This window comes from Prosopis cineraria, unplaced genomic scaffold (genome assembly GCF_029017545.1).
Source record: "Prosopis cineraria cultivar Desert tree isolate PC_DT_omini unplaced genomic scaffold, ASM2901754v1 PC6, whole genome shotgun sequence".
NCBI lineage: Eukaryota > Viridiplantae > Streptophyta > Magnoliopsida > Fabales > Fabaceae > Prosopis > Prosopis cineraria.
Window position 1 is genome coordinate 39,463,528 of NW_026555337.1, and position 23,927 is coordinate 39,487,454.

The following is a 23,927-nucleotide window of genomic DNA, read 5'->3' on the forward strand; positions in this document are numbered from 1 at the left end:
ACCCAGATCTATGCTTACAAATACTTACTCTCTTTTAGTGTCTTTATTTTCATTATTTTCCTTTTCAACATTCATGCAATTATATATTTGAAGAAAGAGTCACAGAGTGGGATTTCGTTGGTTTATAAAAAAAAAAAAAAATTACTTTTCCTTACCTCATCGTCTTTTGTCTCTGGCTGCATTGCAGACAATCAATGTAACATGGAGTTAAAATTGAGAAACAACTCTTGATCAACACCCGTATCAATTATGAACATAGTTCAATGTTTTCTCAGCATTAAATGTAAAGACCTGGGATACCGGAGTTTCCAGAAAACATTGAAATTTGATACACCTAAACAATTTATTAAAAAACGTTATGGGATACAAAGCCGCTTGAATTGACTACAAAGTTATTATGTTTCTTGAGTACACATGGGGTACAAAGCTAAATTTTGTTCCTCATTCCATGTGCCACAATCGACCGTACATTGTACACATAATAAATGATATACCGGTTGATTATACCTAGTCCTAAATTCCAGTAATTTAAACGAAGAAAACTTCCTCTGAAAACAGAAAAACTCATCTATTTAGGCGCTTGAAAATATTCTTCTGCGAGTTAGAGGTGCAAGGTGGATGAACAGAGAGAGTATCAGTCATGGTTCTAGGCCGTCAATATTCTTCTGTGTAGAAGAAGAATAATGAGACTCAAGCTCTTTAAGGCTAGCAGCAGCTTCTTCTCCAATCCTAGATAATATTCTGTCTGTTTTCTCTGTTAACTGGTTAAATTCAACCACTCTTTGCTCAACATGGTCATTAAGAGAAGCAAATCCTGAAAAAATTGCTGTCTGCTTCAACTCTGACACTAATTTAAGTAGTGAATCAGCTGCTTGGACCTGTGTTGTTGACCAACGCAAGACAAAAATCAGGACCTTACAACTTAGGTAAAGCTATGGCACTGATGCTGTCACAAGGCCAAACAAACTCATAGCATATGATCAAAGGGCTACCGTTATGACTTTCTTTTTCATAAAGCACTGGTTATAAATAAGACATAACATGCACAATGGAATAATATCCATAGTTTGATTATAATTTTACAACATGCAACAAGACTGCACTAGATTGTAATATGTGAGATATATGCACGTAGTTTCAAGGCGCATAAATTCCTTGGCACTTCTAGTACAAAAGTAAGGAAGAAACTGGTAGATGGATTTTCCCCCCAATAATCCTTAGAATTATGACGCAATTACTTGGAAGAAAAAGCATTCGATGTTTGCATAGAAGAATAGAATAGTCAGAACTTCAATCCTACCATTCTAGCAGCACGCATTTCCATCATGAAAGCTTCCTGTGAATTTCTAACTGGCGGCTCATTTACCTGCAGGAATGAAATATCACTTGAAATGAGTACGATCACACAGATGCATTTTATTAGCGCACAGGTTACTAGCAAGTTGGGGCAAAAGGGGGGAAAAAAAGGAAGAAGCCAAGACTGCAACTCATGTCATTGGCAAATGATCAATTAGTCAATCACACAAGAATAGAGTCACACTCCCAATAGTTAGAAAAACTATTTTTAGGAGGTGAAGATTGGTAAACCAAAAGGAACAAGACTGTACATTATCAAACTGTATCATTGAATCCAAAGCCTTTTCAACAGAGAACCTTGAGAAAGAAAAATATTCACAATCATAAATTTTTCAAAATACTGCTTGAATATCAACCCCCAAATTCTCCTTCTCATATCAGCGGCCACCTCATTCACAACAAGTGATGCCCCCCAAAATCCAGCTATCTTTCATGGACATAAATGCATTTCAGCTCTCACAAATGGTATAAGATAAACCTTCATTCAATCTATTAGAGAGAACCTTGGCGATGAGATGAGCTGATACACACTGATAACCAAGCAAATTAATGGGGATACAATCCTTCATCTTTATAGATCTATCCTTTTAAGCACAAGAGTAACAAAGGTGGCGTTCATGGTGACTCCAAGATTGGTAGAAAGTTTTCTAATCTCAAGTATTTTAAATTTTGATGTCAGGGATTATATATTCCACTTCCACGCCTAAATTCCCAGCATGTAGAAAAAAAATGCCAATCAGAGAAATATTTCTCATACCCAGACCGTCACTTATCACAAGAATACAATTCAAGGGTGAGTTGTAGGATAAACGAATGTAATCAAACATACCCTAGCAACATTAACAAGGTGGCTGAAATTATCCACAATATTGGCAATGTCGCCTTCTACTTTTTGTAACAAAGTCTTTTGCTTCTGAGCAGCAGCTGCCGCCGCTGCGGCCGTGGGCCCGCTTCCAGCAACACCTCCAATTCCACTCCCCAATACTCCTCCACCCGCTGGTCCACCTTTGTTCATTCTCCTTGTTCGCCCTTATCCACGTACCAGGGGAAAATGGTGTGTCAGCTGCAGAGATTTATGCATGAAGTAAAAAGTGAGAACTTTTCCCTTTTATAATTTCAGATTAGTAGCCAATAAAGTCCCACACCCAAAAAAAAAAAAAGAACACATTTTTGGAAATTATAAGAAGCAAGCTCATAGAGCCCCACAACCATGAAACCTAACCGAACTGTAGATTCAATTCATCCACAACAAATGAATTCTGCAGGTTTCACAATGACCTATTGTTTCTCAATCCAAATATCTGATATTAGTGAATCGAGATTTCAAACTAATACATGAAAATGGCGAAGAAATCTAAAGTAAGGAACCAAGTAATTCGATTCCCAGGTTGGGTGGGGAGGAGAAGAGAGTGAACGACAAACCTGAATGGAAAAGTGCGGTAGCTGTGCCGGAGTTAGGTGCACTGATCTCGTCGTGGTCCTGGCCGTGGCCGTGGCTGGTCGCGGTCGTCTAGTTTCTGGACTCCGGAGGCCTCTTCGGAATTGAACCAGTGGGACTTTGGGAAGGGGAAGAAATCAATTGAGAACGCCCCTATATTATAGTCAATAAAATAAAATAATTAAAATAAAGTAAAATAGACGGAAACAAAAACAAGCGACTAGTAGTTTTTCTTATAACAAAAGAGAGAGAGAGAGAGAGCGCAAAATAACTCTTATTACTTCCGATTTTATATATAAAATATTTTTTAAAAAATTTTTAATTTAAAATATAAGAAATTTTATAATAATTATATTAGTTTTTTAAATTATTTATTAATATAAAAATATCTAATATAGTTATGTCGTTATTTATAATTAAGTATAATGATAAAAGTATATATAAATTTTTTATGATATAAAAAAATTAATTTTTTTTAAATATATAAAATAATTAAAAGTGTTTTATGGTAAAAATTGAAAGTAGTATACATGAGTGCACAATAACTTTGGATTTAGTCCCTTCTATATATATATACATAATAATATTTTATTAAAAAAGAGCTGGTGATAAAATTAGCATCGAATAAAAGAAAAGTCCAAAGTAAAATTTCGAGAAAAACAAGTAATCAAATTGATAAAGCTTCCAAATCAAAAAGAAATTTTTAAAAAATTATTAGAGTATTTTTTGATCAAATTATTAGAATATTAATGCAATACGACTAGCCATCCTACGAAATAAAAATGAAGGAGAAAACTAAGATTATCAATGTTATTTATAAGTCATAATTTGGATATAGTTTGATATATTTCATAAAAATATTATTTTTTTTAAGTTTAGTCTTGTAAAAAAATTAAAATACCTTGATATAAAAAACCAAGTGTAAAACGTTTTTGGTAGAGTTAAATTAATTAAACGTTAAAGGTTAATAATGTTTGAATTTGGCCAAATATATTGGCAAAAAAAAAAAACATTTGGCCAAATATTATTCACATATCATATAACTATATTAAAAAAATTTATTTTCTTATTACAAAAAAACTGGGAGTTGAAATTCAATTTTATTCCTGTACTTATATTTTCATAACCTTGAGGACCCATATTTTTAAGTGAAGTAATTTTATTCTTAAATTATTTTTTTGAGGAACAAAAAACCCTTCTATTAATCAACAATTAAATTTTTTGGTTTTTACTGACATGGCACATGCGGGTCCACATACAGTGAAATGTAAGACTTTGATCATATTATGTGATACTAATTTGCTCTTGAATTCTTTTTTAAAAGTATTAAACACCTTAAAATATTTTTAAGAGCGATAAACACCTTAAAATTTTATTAAAATAAAATAAATATTATTAAAATATTAAGTACTTTATTCAAAATATTATATCACCTAATTTAATATTTTAATATTTTTTACATTTTGTAATTTTACATTAAAAATGAAGGGAATAAACTTCTGAATTAAGAATGGAATTTTTCTTATTATTTTTATTTTGTCAAGTAACTCTTTTTATAGTACATTAATGAGCGATATTTTTTAAATTAATATTTTTATTCATATATTATTGATCCTGATTTATTATATTTATGATTTTATTTCTAACACTATAATGTACAAAAAATATTAAATTTGAATGTTGCAATATGTTAGAGGAAGATCGTTAATTGATCAAAATAATTGTAGAAAAATGATTTAAAAATTTTAAAAACTTAACTAATATTAAAAATATAAATAAGTTTTGACACGCACAAAAGGTGTAATAATTTATACACTATCTTAAGAAGATTGAACATTGATATATAAAAAATAAAAAATTATCTATATATTTATAAAATATTAGTTTAAATTTTTAATATTTAAAAAATAATTTATAAATTTTGAATGAATATTTATAAATAATAATATTTAAATTATTTAATATAAAAATATTTAATATTTTGATGATATTTATAAATTTTTATTTTAATAAGATTTTAAGGTTCTTAATGCTTCAAAAAAAAAATTTTAAAATGTTCGATGCTTTTAAGAGCAAATTAATATAAAAAATATAGTCAAAATTGTTTATTATGCATAAGCTTCACACACATTAATGTTAGCAAAAAATAAAAAAAATAAAACGCTTAACAACTTCTTAATAGAATGGCATTCTTGAACTTCAAAAAAATACTGTAAAAAAATTATCTCATTTAAAAATATAAAATATCTAATATTTTTAAAAAATAAGTATAAAAATAAAATTAAATTTTAGTTCAAAAAAATATTGAACCCATAAATTTCCACGACACTAATTTTAATTATCCCTGCAATGAGCCCATAGCGCCTTTTGCCGACGAAAATTAGATTTCCCAGCTTCGTAAACTCAGGAAGATAGAACAAGAGTCAGAGAGCAAATGGACGGAAACAAGGGCTCGCCGGAACCGCCGCTGTCGCATCCAGCAGTGGAACCAGTTTCCTTCCTTCTGGGATCATGGAGAGGCCAGGGAGAAGGCGGCTTCCCCACCATAAATTCATTCTCTTATGGCGAAGAGCTTCAGTTTTCCCATTCTGGGAACAAGGTATCTGATTTAACTGCTCATATGTATTTTTTTTCATGGGTTGGGTTGTGAATCTGTGAGAGCTCAGGGATGAAGACTAGAATTTTGTTTTTTAATTGAAGAATTGACTTGTGTTTTTCTTTGTTGTGTACGACATGAGACAAGCCCGTCATTGGGTATAATCAGAAGACTTGGAAACTCAATTCTGGCGAGCCCATGCACGCCGAGAGTGGATATTGGCGTCCAAAGCCCGATGGTACCCTTGAAGTTGTAATTGCTCAGAGCACTGGTCTTGTTGAAGTTCAGGTACTGTGTCTTATTATTAGTGAGAATGCTTTAACATCTATACTTAGTTTTGTAAATTTGTCAGTCGCAGATAAACTGTTCGACAAATGGCCTGCTTTATTTCGTACTTGTCTTTGTTTTAGATGCTAGTTAACTGGTGGGTGAGAATGGATTTATTTTGTAGGATTAGGCTGCCACGTAATCCGCGAATAATGCATTCACAAACGAGTGAAACAGCAATAAAATTAATTAGTAACTTTAATAAGTTTGAACTTGAATGCTTCGAGTCATATTTGGCAAATATTGATTGGTGGGTCTGTGTTAGCCGAACCAGCACAAGAATAGCTTGATGAAAATATCCCTCTGCTGTTTCTATAATGTCTATGCACAACCTGAATTAGTAAATACGCCTTAAGAAGTTACTATACACTTGAAGAATTGTCGAGTTAAATACTTCTTCCGTCCCTTAACATAAGTCCTAATTTTAAAAACACACAAATTGATAAAATATTAAAAAATATGTGATATGTAAAAATATGTTTTTGATTTTCATTCTTATCCTCAATTAAATACCACGAGAAATAGTACATTTTTAAATATCAAAGGTGGGATAGGTAATTTTGATTTTTTTGTGAGGGGTATTTTTAAAAAACATGCATTGATTACACCTAAAAATCTGCATTAGGACTTGTGTTTGAGACAAAAGAAAGATGAAAATTGGGACCTATATTAAGAGATGGGGGAAACATTTGACAAACATTTCCAGTATAGAAGAGTTTGTTTGGTACAAAATAAAAAGAGAATGAGAATCAAAAAGGCTCTATCTCATAAACATGGGAAGTTTTCTTCTTCAGAAAGTTAATTTAAGCAATTATCAAACAAAGTAAAATTACTTTCTTACTTTTTTTTTTTCTTTGCCTAAATCTCTTTCCATGTATTTTTTTGGGGGGGGGGGGAATCTCTTTCAATTTATCAAAAGTAGTCTCAATGTTTGAATTAATTCCTACCTTGTCCAACTATAAAAAACCTAGGTATAATAGGCACATATTCCTACACTTAGGAAATTCCATTACTCAGCTCCAGCATGCTCCTGGTTGTTTGTGATCATTTGCAGTAGTCATTTTGATAAATTGCTTTTGTGCACTGCTGGCTAGTTTTCTATCACTATTGTTGCATTTGCACATAAAACCTTAACTATTGTTACCACTAGGTTCAGAAATAAGATCTTAGTTTCTTTTTCTTTTTCATTCAGTTCTTTTTTATCTCTTTTTACTTCTTCTGATGGCCCCTAGCATATCATGTCATCCAGAAAGGGACATATAGTGCAAAGGAGAAGGTGATAGAACTTCAGAGTGAAACGGTGGGGAATGCTTCTAAGGTAATGAAATTGGTCTTTCAACAATACGACAATGCAAGTGGTTCTGTTCATTTATGTACAGTTTGCAAATCATACACTTAGGTTGAGAGTTTTTTTTCCCCTAGGGAGAAAAACGGTGCCAGGGTTTACAGTTTAGGTTTTATTTTGAAGATGAACCAGTTAGTGAAGTGGTTTAGCATAATGAATATTTGTAAAGAAAAAAAATTCTAACAATTCTTTTCTGTTTTTTTTTTTTTTTAAAAAGATTCAACATTTCATTATTGACTCCGTGAAAAATATTTCTCCAAATGTCATGATACTTTGAAAGAACTTGATTATAAACATCTAAAAACTGCACGGAAGCTTCTTCCATGTTTTTTCCTTTGCTGTGTTGAACTTTACCTGAGAGATACTATGCAGTATACATCCATTCATAGATTGACACACACACACACACATATACAAGTCCTCTTAGGTTAGATCAACCATTAGCTTGCTATCAACCCTGTCTGGTTATAGTAGTGCAAAATGCGATGCAAATTATAACGTATTCATTAGTCATTCTGTACAGGTTAGGGAGATAAGACGACTGTTCCAGCTGGTTGATGGGAATCTTTGTTATGAAGTTCAGATGGCTACCAATACAGTAGGTCTTCAACCACACTTAAAAGCAGCATTGAAGAAGCTCTGAGCTGAAGCTATCACATTCCATGGAAGGTGATCTAAAAGAATGCAAGTTCTGTATTGGAGAGTCCAATCAACGGCGGAAAGAGAAGAGACTGGCAAGGGATTTGACCCCCTTAATTTTTCAATTTTTTCTTAGCATTATATGGGTATTAACATTTAGCCAACATTATACCATATTACTTTTAATTCCAGCCACCTCAGTAAAATATGGCTCTGCCCCTGAATCCAAAGCCCCCCCCCCTCTGGATAGCAGTTTAAGCCAGCTAATAGTCATATACTAATCAGCATGTTAAACCAAAGGAATGATTCTATTGTCTTGTTTGTCTGTGTCACTGTGTGCCATGTTCACGGGTTGTTACTTGTGGATATACTCTTTTCTACTTGAATGCTAAGCAGTATTGACAAGAATCAAATGAGAAGTCTTCTCTACTTCTCACGTTTTTCTTCTTTTCCTGATTGTTTTTCAGGGTCTTGTTGACATCAAAATCCTTCAAATCACAAATCCTGTGCTAAATAGTCTGTTGTACTTCTCCAGTACCATAACGTTTCTGGAATATTTATCGTCAAGAATTTTTAGCTCAATAGCACCACACACCCTCCTAAAAAGAGATGATGGATTCCATAGAGAGGAATGTGAGTTTATTGAGTGAGGATATCACTCTTTACCAAGAGAATGGTCACCTTTTCCCGTAGGGAAAGAACAAATATATAGATTTTGTTTTTCGGCCACAGAATATGTAGATGAGCACGAGTGATCCCTTCGAAAACAAAATGCTATTTAAAATATAATTAAATTAAAGTATACTTAATTTTTTTGTTAACTTACGTATGCTCTTTTTTGATGTTTCATGGACCCGGTGCAAAGTTGAGAACAGGGGCAAAAACATGACTTGAAAGGTTGATTTTAGTGTGCATGATCAGGAAAGGCGAAACCAATTTCCCTCCAATATTATTTTCGTGAAAATCATAAATAAAAATACTCAGCATGTCATTTTACGAGCACTGAAGACATCATCCAACATTTATATTAGCCTAGAAAAATATATTTCGTAAATAGACAACGTCACATGTATCATCCGGACTCAAACAAGTGGCGCAGCATAAAATGTTTCCTTCCACACAAGGAAACAAAAAAAGGAAAAAAAAGGGCAATCAAAACTCTTGTATGAAGTTTACTCCCAACCAGTAGCAGTAACGTGTTCAGTTCCAGGAAGAGGAACTTGTGGAGCAGGAACAGCTTCACCCCAATCCCCTGCAGGAACAGGAACTGGTGGAGCAGGAGCAGCTTCACCCCAATCCCCTGCAATAATAACTTAGTTCAGCAAACGCCAAATACAAAAACCTTGAATAATAGAAACAGGCACATTTGCTTCATAATTTAATTTATAAATAACAGATATTCTCTTTTTTTGTTCACCACATGGGATTTGTTGCATAGTTTTCCCTCCGTCCCAAATTATAAGACAACGTTGAAGGAATTTCACTATCTCAAAACATAAGACAATTTGATAAAAATGAAGTTTTATTAATAATACTTTTCCAATATTACCTTTTTAGTAGAGAATTGAAATAATTTGCAGCGCACTCTCTCTAGTCCCTATTATAGGACACTTTTAACCGTTTCACATATCATAAGAAAAGTTAATTTTGAAATTTAATATCATAAAAAAAAATGAAATGTTCATTTGTACCCTTGGCTTTAAATCATGATATCACTACATTAAATACATTCATGTAAATCAAAAAAGGTAAAATTGAAAAAAGTGGTTTAATTATTACAAGACGTCCTATATTTTAGACCAAAAATTACTTTTAGAAGGTGTCCTACAAATAGGACTGAAGGGAGTAATGATTAAGTGTGTAGGATATAGTTTTGCTCTGAAAAAGTAAGTTTGTAAAGTGTCCCTATTGTGTTTTATTGGAATATGTAATCTTGTCTCAAATTGTTTTATAATTTGGGGAAGGGGGGGAGTAAAGAAGGAAACTGAAGTAAACAATTTTCAACGCCAACCATAGGGAAAGGTATCAAAGCCGGATTTAATCTCAAATAATCATAGGAAACACACATAAGATTTAACCTAGCATGACTAAGGAACCAGTCAACCAAATTTAATCAAGTACAAAAACTTACCAGCTTCTGGGGTCCAGCTGGCAGCAGGAGCTGCTGGAATAGGTTGTGGAACTGTGTCAGTCCATGATTGTTCAGCTGCAACAGGCCACTGGCCATCAGCAATGGCACCAATACCAGCACCGAAATCTGCAGCAGCATAATCTTGGACAGGAGGTGCCTCCTCTTCCTCTAGTTGCTTGGTCTCTTCAGGTTCTCTATAGAAGAATAAATCCACCTGCATGACAGAAGATCAGAGACATGCGAGAATTTGAAGGAAACCAGCAAATAAAGCTACTTTCTTCAAATGAAAAGGCAAATTTTGAGATAGTTGAGCAAAACAAGCACCATGACAATGACCTATACTTCTACCGAAAAACCAGGGATGCATTTATGATACAGGCCTCTCGCAACAGATGTCATTAACTATAAATGTTAAACGACCTTCCTTTCTAAATAATCCATAATAAAAGCAGCAAATACTTTACCATCACATCCCACTTGTGCCCTGGACGGATAGTACCACGCATCTGCAGTACCATCCTTGCTAAAAGCCAAAACAGACAACCAATGCTATGTTTCCCCTTGTTGTTGGCAGGAATCCCAATATCAACATATCGCATAGGTGAATCAGTGTCACAAAAAGCAATAGTTGGTATATTTCCAAGAGCAGCTTCCTTGATGGGCTGCACATAAATGTGAGTATGAGAAGCAAATGACAATAAAAAGCTTGACTACAATCAGAAGTTAAACTTATTCATCCAAATACGACATCTTATAAATACTCATAAAGAAATAATGACCTGATGGTCAGTCCTTGGATCGGTTAGAATTAGAAGGCGAGGCTCACTATACGAGGTCTGGAGCTGATTAGTGAAGGTTCCTGGAGTGTGTCTCCCAGCAAGTGCATGGGCACCAGTGTATTGAGCAAACTTGAGAACAGCTCTTTGGCCATAAGGCCTAGCAGATTGAACAATAATATCTTGAGGGTTCTCAATGGCAACAATAACCCTGGCAGCAAGCATAAGCTTGTCCCATGTCTTTCCAAGATTGATGATGTAGATAGCTGATTACCAGAATAACCAAAATCAACCAGTAACAGTCAAAATTCCACATTTAAAAATGAATTTATTTTTTAAGACTAAATAAATTAAAAACTTCAAAGGTATGACACATCAAAATTCAAGTACACTATCACACAAGTACGTTATGAGCAGTCCCCAGGTCATGCCCAGTACATTTCCTTCATATTTCCAGACAAATATAAGTATCTACCCATAAGTACCTATAAAAGAATTCTTGTGATTAAATGAATGTTAACAACAACGGATATATGATCTGGTTATCTAGAAGTAAAGATCCTTAGCCTTGCACTAAATTTATAGAGGCTTATGGCCTACGTAAAGATTCTCGGCTGAAATATTATCCCTACAATGATTGTTTATTTCTGCATCAATGAGAATATATATGTAATCCTCAAAAAGAATACAATGAAGTGACCAAGCTAAACATTTTCGGCGTACTGCAACGTGAAAATATTTCAACCCTACCAAAGCTCCGATATTTACACCTACACTGAGACATCAAATATGTAAACTTCAAATGCAACGTAAGTGTGTCAGAAGAGTCAATGCACAACAGAACGTATTTCGAGTCCCGTTTTAAATTATCGGTGATTCATAGAAACAGGGCAATTTTATCAACGCAGCCTCAAAGAGGTACACTTTGATTGTCAGTAATGAAAACTCAGTAAAAAAAATATTGGTAATTAAAATGCTCCATTTCATCAACTGATGTATTCAGACATCTGAAAATTCAACACAAACCATCATTGCGGCGCTTGAACACATATCGCTCCATTTGGAAGTTGCAATTTTTGGTTCCGAGGTGGACCTCGGCGGCCAACATCATCTGTATGTCAGCCTCTTTCTGGGAGAGCTGGCGCGGAGGAGCGGCAGCGGTTGTGGTGGTAGACATGGCTCCGAATAGGACCACCGTGGAACTTTCTTCTTAGAGAGTAGGAAGCCGGAAGAGAGAGCCTCTATACGTTATGCAGAAAGAATGAAACCCTAGTTTGTTAAATGACGAATATACTCATTTCACTATTTTCTTTTGGGCTCGGGCATTTTTTTGGGTCAAAACTGGGCTGAGATGTTGGAAACATACTTTTTTTAACCTTTTTATTTTCTTTTTTTTTAAACATAGTAATCATTGTCAATGGCTTGTTTGTTTTTAAAATTAAAAAATAAGTGATTTTTATTATGAATATTAAAAATCATATAGATGTCCATCACCTTCACCCTTTCATCTCCTGTGAACCTCCCACCATTTGATGAGCATAGATTACTTTTTATTTTTCATTATCATTTGTATAATCATTGATGTAAGATGATGTTTATAAATAGGATATGTTATTTGTATTACAAAGAATGAAAGAGAATACAAGAGAATTTATCTCATTTCTATTTCTTATATTCTTTCTTCATCTTCTCTTCTTTTTTCTCATTTGTAGTTTATATATTTTATTCATAACACATTATCAGCACAAGTCTCTAATTAATTTGCATGAGGCATAGACTTCAAGAGTTCCTCACTAATTATTAAAAGTTCTTATTTATCATATGATTGTGATTATTAATTTGATAATTATTTATTACTCCAATGAAAAAGTATTGAATATGTGTTAATAGATGATTGATAAAACCATAGTATATTCATCTTGGGATTGAATGGCCAGAAGTCATATAGATTCTGATTTTGAAGATCATTATAGGTAAGGGTGTTCAAAACCGATCCAGACCGAAAGAACCGATCCAAACCAATCCAAACCGACAAAAACTGATCAAAACCGAACAACAATCAGGTCTGCTTCGGTTTTTATGATATAAAAACCGATTGGTTCGGTTTAAGTTCGGTTTTGAGTACTAGAAACCGAACCAAACTTGATTAAAAAAATTTTATTTATTTATTTGTAAAATATATAACCATTTATCTACAAGAAGAATTTTGTTTTGAATTTTTTATAGTAATAAATAAATATTTTTAAAATACTTGAATGAAAATGTATAATATTAAGTAATTATAATAATCATGCTATGATCATCATTTAATTATTTACAACCTAAAAGTCTCAGCATTCAATTTATCTACAGGAAATATTTTATTTTGAATTTTGTATAATAAATTTTTCATTATTTATTAAAATATAGACACATAGATAAACATTTTCAAAGGATTTTAATAAAATACATAATATTAAATAATTTTAATCTTAAAAACTTATATCAATTTTTATGATTAATTATTGTTATCACATTGAAATTTTATTACATTTTTATACCTCTATTTATGAAAAAAAAAGGAGTCAAAAAGAATTAAATTTAATTTTAGTACATAGCACCATTATGAAGATGGAGAAAAGGAAAAAAATTAAATAAGTGCATTAAAACTTGATCAAGACCTTAACCAAACCGAATCAAACCGAAAATAAAACCGAACCAAACCGAACTTCATAAAAACCGATCAGGTCTCAATTATCAGTAAACCGAATGGTTCGGTTCGGTTTGGTTTTTGCCCAAAACCAAACCAAACCAAACCTATGAACACCCTTAATTATAGGGTTTATTGGCAATTTAGCTATTTGATGGCTATAAATAATATAATCCTAAAGGCTAATGGTTTAAATATTTTATACCATGAGAAGATTTGATGGATTTGAAAATTATTTTTATTGTAATCCTGACAACTAGTATTTGATGAAACTTATATAATATTAACCAATATAAAAGATCGGCAAATTTAGCTTGTTTATGAGCAAGGTAATAACCATATATGTTTTGTAAAAATCAATATATATCAATATATGTATTAGTCAATAATGATTAATTATATATATTGGAATTGGAAAAGGTGGATTGCCATAGTTAAGATAATGATATTTTTACTTAACCATTTGACTATACAATGATATGCATAACCAACATTCCTTCTTATACTCTCCTTAGTTTTTCTGACTGAATCTGTGAACTGATTAAATCCATGTGACTGGATTGGCTCAAACTCGCCAATCATAAGAGGTAGCCTTGGCCAAAAGCGTCTTCATCCACTATAAACCATAAATTCTCCCTATTCATGAATACATGGGATAGCAATGCCTAATCTATCTCACATAGTATTAGGACTTTCAAACAAATATAAAACTGTGCACTAAGGTCTCCACGGTGCCAGTGTACCATATAAATTTTTAAACAATGTCCCCAATACTACACTAGGGCAAACTTCCACCCTCTTGCAATGATCATGCTAAATATATACTCAATAATTTTCACACATAATTATAAGATGTAATGTCCTCTAAAATGATCATTTTCACTTAACTATAAAATTTTGCAATTAATTATACTTGAATATAGGGTGTAGTTTTTCAAATCCACAATGTTTAAACACAATTTCCATTTTCTAAATCATAATCATTTCATATTAATACTATACTAATACAAAATAAAAGTATTAGCTTTAAATATAACCACACAACCATCCAAACACACAAATAGAGAATTTAGACAATCCAATTACCTTAACTCTTTCATCATTAAAAGGGTTATTGTGGTTAAGACTTAACTCCAAATGTATCCACTAGCGTAAAAATGCCCGACCAATTTTTAATCTACAAGATTAAACATTAATTCATCAATTCTCACTCTAATTAACCCCCTTTTTAACACTATTTTGAGACCCATTATATCTAAAACTTTAATTTTACAACATCAAGTCTCCATACGCTCCATTAATCTCATTTAACACCCAAATACACTAATAGCCTCAAATCTTTACCCACATTGCTCTTTTCTTTCAATTTTTATTTAGGGTTTGTCCAAATCTTACCTAAAAACTTTAAATCACTTCACAATCCATAAATCTAGGATTAGAAGCTTGATTTAACTTTTTAAGATCTTAACTAAGGTAATGGGTTCGGTCACAACTCAAGAAAAGCCAAATTCAAGTCTTACATTACCCCAAACCCTTAGAAATTCACATAAAGGGAGAGGGAGAGATGTGGAAAGTTTATCCAATTATGAATCTTGCTCTAAATGCTCCCAAGTTGCTCCCAAAATCCAGCCCTAACACCCACAAGTTACTCACCATCACCCCCTTGTGTTTTTCTCTTTCTCTCTTCTATTTTTTAGTCCAGTTTTGCAAGTTTGGTAAGTGCAAATTTTTGCATGTCTACTGCGGTACATGGCACAAACTGGTTCAATGTGATTTTTAGACCCTTATGTGGACCGACCCACTTAAACTTCAACTTAGCCTTTTTATAAGACTATCCAATGATTTAAAAATTATTATTAGGCTTTCAAAAGCATAGTTAGTTTAAAATTCACTTAAATTTACCAATTTATCCTCTTAAATACTTGAAATTTTAAGATTTGAAATTGAGGACATTATATGCTGCTTATTCTCAAAGAAAATATAAGGTGTTCACTAGTTATGATTGATAATGGATCTATTCATTTTTGAAATTATAAAAAATTCAAATATATAGGCCATTAGATAGCATGTGAATAGTGCAAATCTATATTATGTTTTTGCAACTTGAAATTTGCAAGGTTATATACATAAATCATTATATAAAAGCATACAATTTCCAAACTACATGATAAAGACAATTTTAGTTAGGAATGCTAGTAATTTATATTTCAAACTTTGAAAAAGCCTATTTAAAAAGTGATCTAGCAAAATCATTCGTTAAAGTCCCCTCTACAAATAGCTAGATCAATGTTTATGAGAACAAAATTTTCATTGTTAATTTAGAATATTTGATTTTACAAACTATAGTACAATACACATTAAACTAATGAGGTATTATAAATTTCTTTTTTTGAAAATTGGTTTTTGATCAGAAGCCAAGTATATGCCATCTTATAATCTTTGATTGTGCAATGCTTATTATCATTGTTCCACCACACTGGATATAGATGGCTATCATGAAAATTTGGGATAATGTTGGATAAGAACCTCCTCCTTCATGTTTGTTTCTAAATGAAATAAAGAAATGTTTATAAAGGAAACAAATGAATTTAGAAGACTTATATTGCATGATTAGCTAATTGTTATCATTTGACAATTTTCCTAACATAAGGGGGAGAAAATGAGTAACTAGAAAAAAAATATACGAAATGCATTATCACATTATTTTATTTAAATCTTTAAATGTAAAAATATAAATCAAGAGTTCATCAAATGTTACATTCCTAAAATATCATAAAAGAATCTACCAAATACAATCACTGACTTGTATGAAAATTATTAAATTTCATGTTCCAGCTAAAAATGCTTCAATTAGAGTAGATAAAAATGAGATATGCCTAAAGGATGAGAGATTAATTGGTTCCTAGTACAAAATCTTGTTAAAAGAGGAGCATATAATTAAGATAATCATATTGAGCAAGTATACAATCTAGAAGATGATTAAGACATAACTAATTCTAAAAGGTCTAAAAGAGGTTTAGGTACTTGAAAGTAATAAAGAGAGATCTCCATAAGTTATGTTACAATTGGAAGAATAATGGAATTGAAAAGATAAAGTTGTGAACAATAATTTTGATGATAACATCACATAATTAATTGCTAATCTTGTATACAAATTTGTCATGTAAAGTAGACAAACAATGATTGGCCAAACAAAAAAAAAAAGACAAAAGAAAAAAAGCAATGTAAGTAGAATTATATTCATTTTCTATATGTGAAAATCATGAGCATGCAATCCAAACACATGAAGTGTAAAGTTATTAAGAAATAAATGAACACTTATGTAAAAATAAAGATTTTCACAAAGGTCTAATGATGATCAAGTACCTTATTTTTGTGCTGAATTTTTACATATATTATTAGTTTGGCAGTATATAAAATTAAAATATGATGTGCATCTATTATAGCCTATGCATATTACTCAATACATAATGAAATTTACATGATAATCTTTGAAAGAGTTAAAATGTCAGAAGCATGAAAAATTCTCAAGAAAAATATTGAACATAAATACATGTTTATGCTATTAAGCTTGTATGAATTTAAATAGTTCAAGTTTATGTGTGTATCTTAGCAAATATGTTTTGGAAAAATGATAGGTTTTGATGAAAAGATAATAAAATTTTGATATCAACTTTATATTCACCTTGTTGATTTAGCATTTAATACTGAGAAAAATGTTATATGATGAAAATATGTTATAGAACTATATTTTCAAAAAGTTATACATACAATAACAATGCATCTAGCATGGTTCAGTCAAAAGTAAGATTTTCTTAGAAAAATATTGACAATAGTCACATTTGAGTAATTAGCATACTATCTCAAAGTATAATAATTTGAAAATGATGTTGCTATAAGAAAGACTAAATGCGTGCCATACTCTTTTTTCCTTAATTAAGGTTTTATGCCATTGGATCTTTCTGGTTAGGTTTTTAAGGAGGCAGCATTGGATAATATAAAAATGAATGATGTATTCTTTTTTTTCTGTTAGGTTTTTATCTACAAGGTTTTTCCTAGTCAAAGTTTTTAATGAAATACATTCTCATATAATGGACATCGAAGGGGGAGTGTTATGAACACTAAAAGTCATGTAGATGTTCATCTTCCTTACCCTTTCATTTTCTCTCATAAAACTCCCACTATTTGATGAGTATTGATTATCCTTTATCTTTCATTATCATCTATGTAACCCTTAATTTAAGATTATACTTATAAATAAGACATGCTATTTGTATTGTAAATAATGAAAAATAATACAAGAGAAGTTATCTTCATTTCTATTGCTTATATTCTTTCTTCATCTTCTCTTCCTTCTTCTCATTTATAGTCTTTATATTTTATTCGTAATAATTTTTAAATAGTTTAGAGATTTTATAAAAACAATTATTTTGTATAAATTGTATAGAAGGTAGATATTATTTTATGTTTGGTTATAATAATAAAAAATAATTACTAGTTAGTTATTTTTTAAATTTTATGATATCTTAATTTTTATTTTATAAAAATAATTTATTAAATTTTATGATATTTTCACACACCTCGTGTCTTTAAAACATTTTCTCATCAACTATATTAAATTATTTTTACAAGCTACTCAAAGTAATTTCTCAAAATAGCCAAAAATTTAGCTTTTTGGAATTTCAATTATTTTCAAAAATTTAAAAAAATGTCATAAAAACTCACAAAATATATTTTTAAAATAAATAAGTAATTTTTTCATAAAATAAGCTAAGGACCCATTTGTTTAATATTAAAACATAAGTATTTTATAAATAGTTTAGAGATTTTACAAAAAGATATTTATTTTGTAAAGATTTCATAAAATGAAAATATTATTTTATATTTCTTAAAAATATTATTATATGTTGGGTTACAATAATAATAAAATAATTATTAGTTAGTTATTTTTAAATTTTATGATATTTTTTCTTAATTTTTGTTTTATAAAAATAATTTATTATTTTAATATTCTAAAATTTTGTGACGTCCTCGTGTATTCTACTATCTTTAAAATACTTTCTCTTATATACTATATTAGATTATTTTTAAAAGTTACTTAAAGTGAAATAACCAAAATTTTGTTTTTTAATTTTTATTATTTTTAAAAATTTAAACAAATATTATACAAACCAAAAAATAGATTATTTTTAAATAAACAAGTGTTTTTCATAAAACAAGCTTAAATAAAGGGGCCCTAAACTACAAAAAGTGATTCTCTCTCCTTATTTTCTCATAAGCAAAATTTCAGAAATATTAATTACATTTTTTTCTAAATTATTACTTATAAAATTAAAGTTTATATTCACAAGAAAAATTTATTTCATTAATGAAAGGAATAATTTAGTTCAAATTTTTTTAATTTTAGATATATTCTCTCCATTCAAAAATATAAAGCATTTTTAACTAAATCTCACCTCAATAAAATAGTTACCTACTTTCAAACTAACCCTATCTTTTCATATTTACTCATATTAAATACCCTATAATAAATATAAAGTCACTATCAATAGGAGCATTTTTAAAAAAAAGGCAATAATTATATATTGAAAGACTAAAAATGCCTTATATTTTTAAACATCTAACTTTTCAAAAAATACCTTATATTTTTAAATGAAGGGAGTAACTATTATATTTAATCCACTTTTTTAAACAGTATGAATTCATTATTTTTCTTTAATATTTAAAAACAAAGGAAATACACGAATAGAAATACTTTTTCATGTTCATTTTTATAAGAAATGAAATGAAATTGTAGTAGTAACAATAATAATAATAATAATAATAATAATAATAATAATAATTAAATAAAAACATTTATGTGATTTAGAGTAAGAAAATTATTAACTTATGTGGGATCATACAAGTCTCTGACAAGCAACTTGTGCGTTTGGTGGATCCTGATTTTATGTTGCTGAAACTAAGCTTCTTGTTTCAGTTTCTAGTCAATCTTTACTTTCCTTAGGTTTTGAATCTTTTGTGGGCAACTAATGCCGTTAATAGGGGTGGGGGGAAATTTAGTTGCATGGAAATCTCTGTGGAATGTTGAACTTGTTGACTTGACTTTTTTTGTAACCTATCTCAGTTTGGTTGAATGACAAAGCATGTTTTTGTTACTTGAGTTTTATTTATGGTCCTCCATTACAATCAGATAGACATATTTTATGGTCATGGATAACTAATACTGCTTGCTCCATTTCCTCTCCATGGATTCTTCTGGGCGATTTTAATCAAATTAGCTCATTGGAGGAAAAACTGAGTTTGAATTCATGCTGTACTGGTAATGAGGCCTTTCTTCAATGCCTAAATAATGCCAATCTTCTTGATTTAGCTCAACATGGACCACCTTTTACTCGGACTAATGATAGAGATGGGGCTTCTTTGGTTATGGAAAAGCTAGATAAGGCTTTTTGCAACTCTAACTAGCTCTCTTCATTCCCTAAAGCCTTTGTAGTGAAATATGGTATTGCAGCATCTGATCATAGTCCCATTGCCTTATTCACTAAATCTCCTGACATGAAAAAGCACCGATTCGAAAGATTTAAGAATTTTTGGTTTCTTTTTGAGGAATGTAGAACAATCATTACTCAATGTTGGAGTCGCTCATTTCAGGGCTCTCTACCTTATCGATTATCTCAAAAGCTCTGCTCAACACTACAATCTCTGTACCAGTGGAATTTCAACTTTATTGGAAATTTTTAGGCTTAGATCCAATTTTTGGAGAAGCAACTTAGTTCTTTGTCATTGAAGCTCTCTCATGATAATAGATTCAATTTATCACTTCACAGTTGTGTTGCATCATGTAGGCATGAACTTGAATTTTTATATGACTTCCAGAATAGTTTTTGGGAACAAAGAGCTAAACTTAAATGGAAAGTTGCAGGTGAGAGAAATATAAAATATTTTCATACTATTAGAGGATGGCTCATGGATTAACTCACCTATAGATTTACAAAATCTTATTTGGTCCTATTATGCCAATCTTTTCTGCACTCCAGGTTCTCATTCCGCTCAGGAATTGTTGGATAAGATGGCTCTCTTACAATTACCTCAAATCTCTCAATCTCTGCATGCATGCTTATCTATTGAGCCATCTCTTAAAGAGGTTAAGCATGCTGTTTTTAGTTTGTCTAAATATAGTACACATGGACCAAAAGGATATCACGCACACTTCTTTCAAAAATATTAGGACTTAGTGGGTCATGATCAGATAAGTTTAAACAAAAAAGGTAATATCATAAAAGAGGCGCACAAAGCCCTAGAAATATTATTCCTTCTATAGAGAAAATAGAAAACCCTAATCTCTCCAATGTGTAACAGTTGTACAAAAGAATTAATAAAATAAAAAATAATAAACAGATGAAAACAATAAAGCTATTTGGGCTTAGGGCTCTGTAACTTTAAATGACTCTTCATAGTGGGCTTTTTATTATTGGGCCTAATGGACTAAGATGTTCTGATGTCCTCCCTCAAATGAGGGGCAGAGTGTTCAACTAGCCCGAGTTTGCTTTGTAGGCCCAAAAACTTTGTGTGTGATAGGGCTTTAGTATTCGCAACCTGATCAGAAGATGGAATATACTAGACTATCATTTAACCAGACAGCACTCATTCATGCACAAAGTGAAGGTCATGCTCAAAGTGCTTCATATGTGAGTGAAAAACTAAATTAGAAGCCCAGGTAAAGGCACTTAAATTGTCGCACCAAGCTATAAGAATCGATGAAGTTGCAATCCTAATTTAGAGATGAGCGATTGTAGCCATGCAATCTCAGTGGCCAAATCTACAAGAGATTTATATTCAAACTCGATACTTGAACGAGCCACCACCTTTTACTTCTTACCAGACCAAGCTATTAAAGAATCTTCCAAGAAGATGCAATATCTACTGATTGAATGGCGATCGTCAACATAGCAAGCCCAATTGGCGTCTGAAATCCCTTGAAGGGAAAAATGACTGCTCAGACTAATATGAAGTGCCTAATTAAAGGTACCTTTCAGGCAACGAAATACTTTTTTAATAGCTTGCCAATGTAGATTTGTTGGTAATTATAGAAATTAACTCATTTGATAAATAGCAAACATGATATATGGTCTTGTGTTAACCAAATATTGTAATGCTCTAATAGCTCTTTTGAATATGGTGGGATTCTTGAGTGGGGTACCATTGTGTATCGAAAGATTTTTATTTATAACCATTAAAGTTAGTACTAGATAACATCGATCCATACCAAATCTTTTAAGCAAGTAAAAAATATAACTTTCTTGCTTAAGATAAAGTCCAAAAGCATCTCTGTAGGCTTGAATTCCTAAAAAATGATAAAGAGCACCAAGATCCTTTAGAGGAAACAAGATATTTAGTTGCTTGATGGAGTGAGCTAGAATCTAAGAATTACTTCATGTAATTATGATATCATCAATGTAGACTAATACAAACATCATATTAGTTCCCAGCCAAGAAAAACAGAGAGTTATCACATTAGGAGTGCTTAAAATTCTAGCCAGTCAATGTGGATTTAAGTTTGTTAAACCAAGCTCTAGAAGCTTGTTTCAAGCTATAGATTTCCTTTTTCAAGAGACAAATGTGATTGTCCATAAAGCCTTGTGGTTGTCTCATAAATATTTTTTCTTGCAGATGCCCATTTAAAAAGGAATTATTAATGTCAATCTGTCTAATATGCCATTTAAAACAAACAGCAAGAATGAGTATAAAACATAATGTGGCTGGCTTAAGAATAGGACTAAATGTCTCTTCATAATCAATGCCTAAGTTTTGTTGAAACTCCTTGGCTACCAACCTAACCTTAGCCTTAAGAAAAGAACCATCATGATTAACTTAGATTTGTACACCCACTTACAATCAACAGGTGCCTCATTGCCAGTGTAAGGAACTAAAACTCATGTTTGATTTTTAATCAAGGCATTAAATTCATCCATCATAGCTTTTCTCCACATACTATAATTCAAGGCCTCTTGAACACTTTGAGGCTCTCTCATAATAGGTTTAGATTCAATGAGTCTAATAAATGGAAGCTTAGGTTTATAAATACTTGCTCTACTCCTTATGAACATTGGGTGTTTGTTTGTTGGTGACTTGACTTGTGAATTTAAATTGAGAGTGTCTTTTGAAGAGCTAATTGGTTTTAGCGTAGAAATAGAATCATTAATTAGATTCTGTGAATTATCTGACTCAATTAATGCTTCTTCTTCTTCAGCTATAGCTTTTTCATGAAAATCAACATTTGATTGATAACGCACTAACAATAATTTTGGTGAAGAAGATGGCATTGTTTCTGGACTTAAATTACCAAAGACAATACTTGGATAAGAGTTATAATTAGCAGTAATAGTAAAAGGATATTGGCTAGAAAATAAGGATAAAAATGGCTTGAAAAATATTGCTGGACGAATTTCCTCTTCAAGTAATTTCTTCTTGTTGATAAAACCTGATGCAAAAGGAAAACTCTTTGATGAAACTCAACATGTCTAGATATATAAATGTGATTAGTAGAACTTAAGCATTTATATCCTTTGTTTGCATTGTTGTAACCAAGAAAAACACACTTTGTTGTTCTGAATTGAAGTTTATGTTGATTATAAGCCCTAAGACAAGGATAAAAAGTTAAACCAAATACTTTGAGTCCTTCAATATTAGGATGTTTTTGAAACAACCTTAAAAATGGAGAAACACCACACAACATAGGAATAAGTAATCTGTTAATCAATTATGTAGTTGTATGAAATGCCTCCCACTAATAGTGAAGGGACATTTTAGCTTGAGCTAGCAAGGTAAGACTAACTTCAACTACATGTATTCTTTTTGCCTTACCATTCTGTTGTGAAGTATGTGGTCTAAACAATATGCCTAAATCACTTAGCACTTTAGAAAAACTTCTGTATTCACCACCCTAATCACTTTGGATATTTTTCATTTTCTTTTCAAATTGTTTTTCCACAAACTATTTGAATTGAATAAAACATGGAAAGAGCTTCATCTTTAGTTTTTAAAGGAAAGATCCAATAATATCTACTAAAATCATCTAGGAATAACACATAACTTATGAAACCATTCAAGGATGGTAGAGGAGATGGACCCTATAAATTTGTGTGTATTAGTTTTAAAGGACAAGAAACAAATGGCTTAGATGCTTTGAAAGGAAGAGAATAAGACTTGCAAACTTGCAAGGTTCACAAAACATAAGTTCATCTTTTGCATTAACTTTCAGATTACAATCTCTAATAACTTTGCTTAAAATTCTAAGACTAGGATGGCCAAGCCAATAATGCCAAAGTCTCTTAGTATCACTAGCATTAATATTATCACTAGTCTTGTTAGAAATGACTTCTTGTTCGTTAATAGCAAATACTAACTTTGAATCTTGTTCATCTTCCTTTACTACCTTCTTAGCTGTCACCTTGTAGAGACCACCTCTATTTCTCTCCCCTTAAAGTAGTGTGGTTCCTACCCTTTGATCCTTAACAATAGCACCATGAGAGTTCATTAGTATCGACGCATTATTATCATCTAAAATTTTTAAAATATTGAACATATTTTTCTTAGCCCTAGTGTATAGAGAATGTTATTGAGAATAACA

The 23,927-nt window shown here is 31.3% G+C and overlaps 3 protein-coding genes across 4 annotated transcripts; 1 reads left to right on the forward strand and 2 right to left on the reverse strand.

Annotated features, from left to right (window-relative positions):
* Positions 1 to 305: 305 nt before the first annotated feature.
* LOC129313819 (mediator of RNA polymerase II transcription subunit 22a-like) lies at positions 306 to 2,943 on the reverse strand. The gene is made up of 4 exons (XM_054957229.1): positions 2,779 to 2,943; positions 2,186 to 2,419; positions 1,301 to 1,366; positions 306 to 878 (listed from the first exon to the last, which is right to left on the reverse strand). The coding sequence occupies exons 2-4, from the start codon at positions 2,369 to 2,371 to the stop codon at positions 639 to 641; spliced, it is 492 nt and encodes a 163-aa protein (XP_054813204.1). The 5' UTR covers positions 2,372 to 2,419; positions 2,779 to 2,943; the 3' UTR covers positions 306 to 638.
* A 2,206-nt stretch (positions 2,944 to 5,149) lies between these two features.
* On the forward strand, positions 5,150 to 8,114 carry LOC129313512 (peroxynitrite isomerase Rv2717c). 2 transcript variants are annotated; one of them, XM_054956697.1, is made up of 4 exons: positions 5,150 to 5,393; positions 5,538 to 5,678; positions 6,967 to 7,035; positions 7,586 to 8,114. In XM_054956697.1, the coding sequence occupies exons 1-4, from the start codon at positions 5,229 to 5,231 to the stop codon at positions 7,703 to 7,705; spliced, it is 495 nt and encodes a 164-aa protein (XP_054812672.1). In that variant the 5' UTR covers positions 5,150 to 5,228; the 3' UTR covers positions 7,706 to 8,114. The 2 variants fall into 2 exon arrangements, with proteins under 2 accessions (XP_054812672.1, XP_054812673.1); XM_054956698.1 differs by having other exon boundaries at positions 7,573 to 7,689.
* Positions 8,115 to 8,668: 554 nt separating this feature from the next.
* LOC129313511 (40S ribosomal protein SA-like) lies at positions 8,669 to 11,872 on the reverse strand. Its single transcript, XM_054956696.1, has 5 exons — positions 11,635 to 11,872; positions 10,612 to 10,874; positions 10,297 to 10,494; positions 9,833 to 10,046; positions 8,669 to 9,001 (listed from the first exon to the last, which is right to left on the reverse strand). The coding sequence occupies exons 1-5, from the start codon at positions 11,783 to 11,785 to the stop codon at positions 8,874 to 8,876; spliced, it is 954 nt and encodes a 317-aa protein (XP_054812671.1). The 5' UTR covers positions 11,786 to 11,872; the 3' UTR covers positions 8,669 to 8,873.
* Positions 11,873 to 23,927: the final 12,055 nt, after the last annotated feature.

Coding starts and splice junctions, on each gene's coding strand:
- LOC129313511 (XM_054956696.1), bottom strand. CDS start 11,785: ATGTCTACCACCACAACCGCTGCCGCTCCTCCGCGCCAGCTCTCCCAG. Junction 10,875..11,634: donor GTTCAAGCGCCGCAATGATG/GTTTGTGTTGAA, acceptor TCTGGTAATCAG/CTATCTACATCATCAATCTT. Junction 10,047..10,296: donor GGCACAAGTGGGATGTGATG/GTAAAGTATTTG, acceptor TCTGTCATGCAG/GTGGATTTATTCTTCTATAG.
- LOC129313819 (XM_054957229.1), bottom strand. CDS start 2,371: ATGAACAAAGGTGGACCAGCGGGTGGAGGAGTATTGGGGAGTGGAATT. Junction 1,367..2,185: donor ACCTTGTTAATGTTGCTAGG/GTATGTTTGATT, acceptor TCATTCCTGCAG/GTAAATGAGCCGCCAGTTAG. Junction 879..1,300: donor AAATGCGTGCTGCTAGAATG/GTAGGATTGAAG, acceptor TCAACAACACAG/GTCCAAGCAGCTGATTCACT.
- LOC129313512 (XM_054956697.1), top strand. CDS start 5,229: ATGGACGGAAACAAGGGCTCGCCGGAACCGCCGCTGTCGCATCCAGCA. Junction 5,394..5,537: donor TTTCCCATTCTGGGAACAAG/GTATCTGATTTA, acceptor ACATGAGACAAG/CCCGTCATTGGGTATAATCA. Junction 5,679..6,966: donor CTGGTCTTGTTGAAGTTCAG/GTACTGTGTCTT, acceptor CATGTCATCCAG/AAAGGGACATATAGTGCAAA.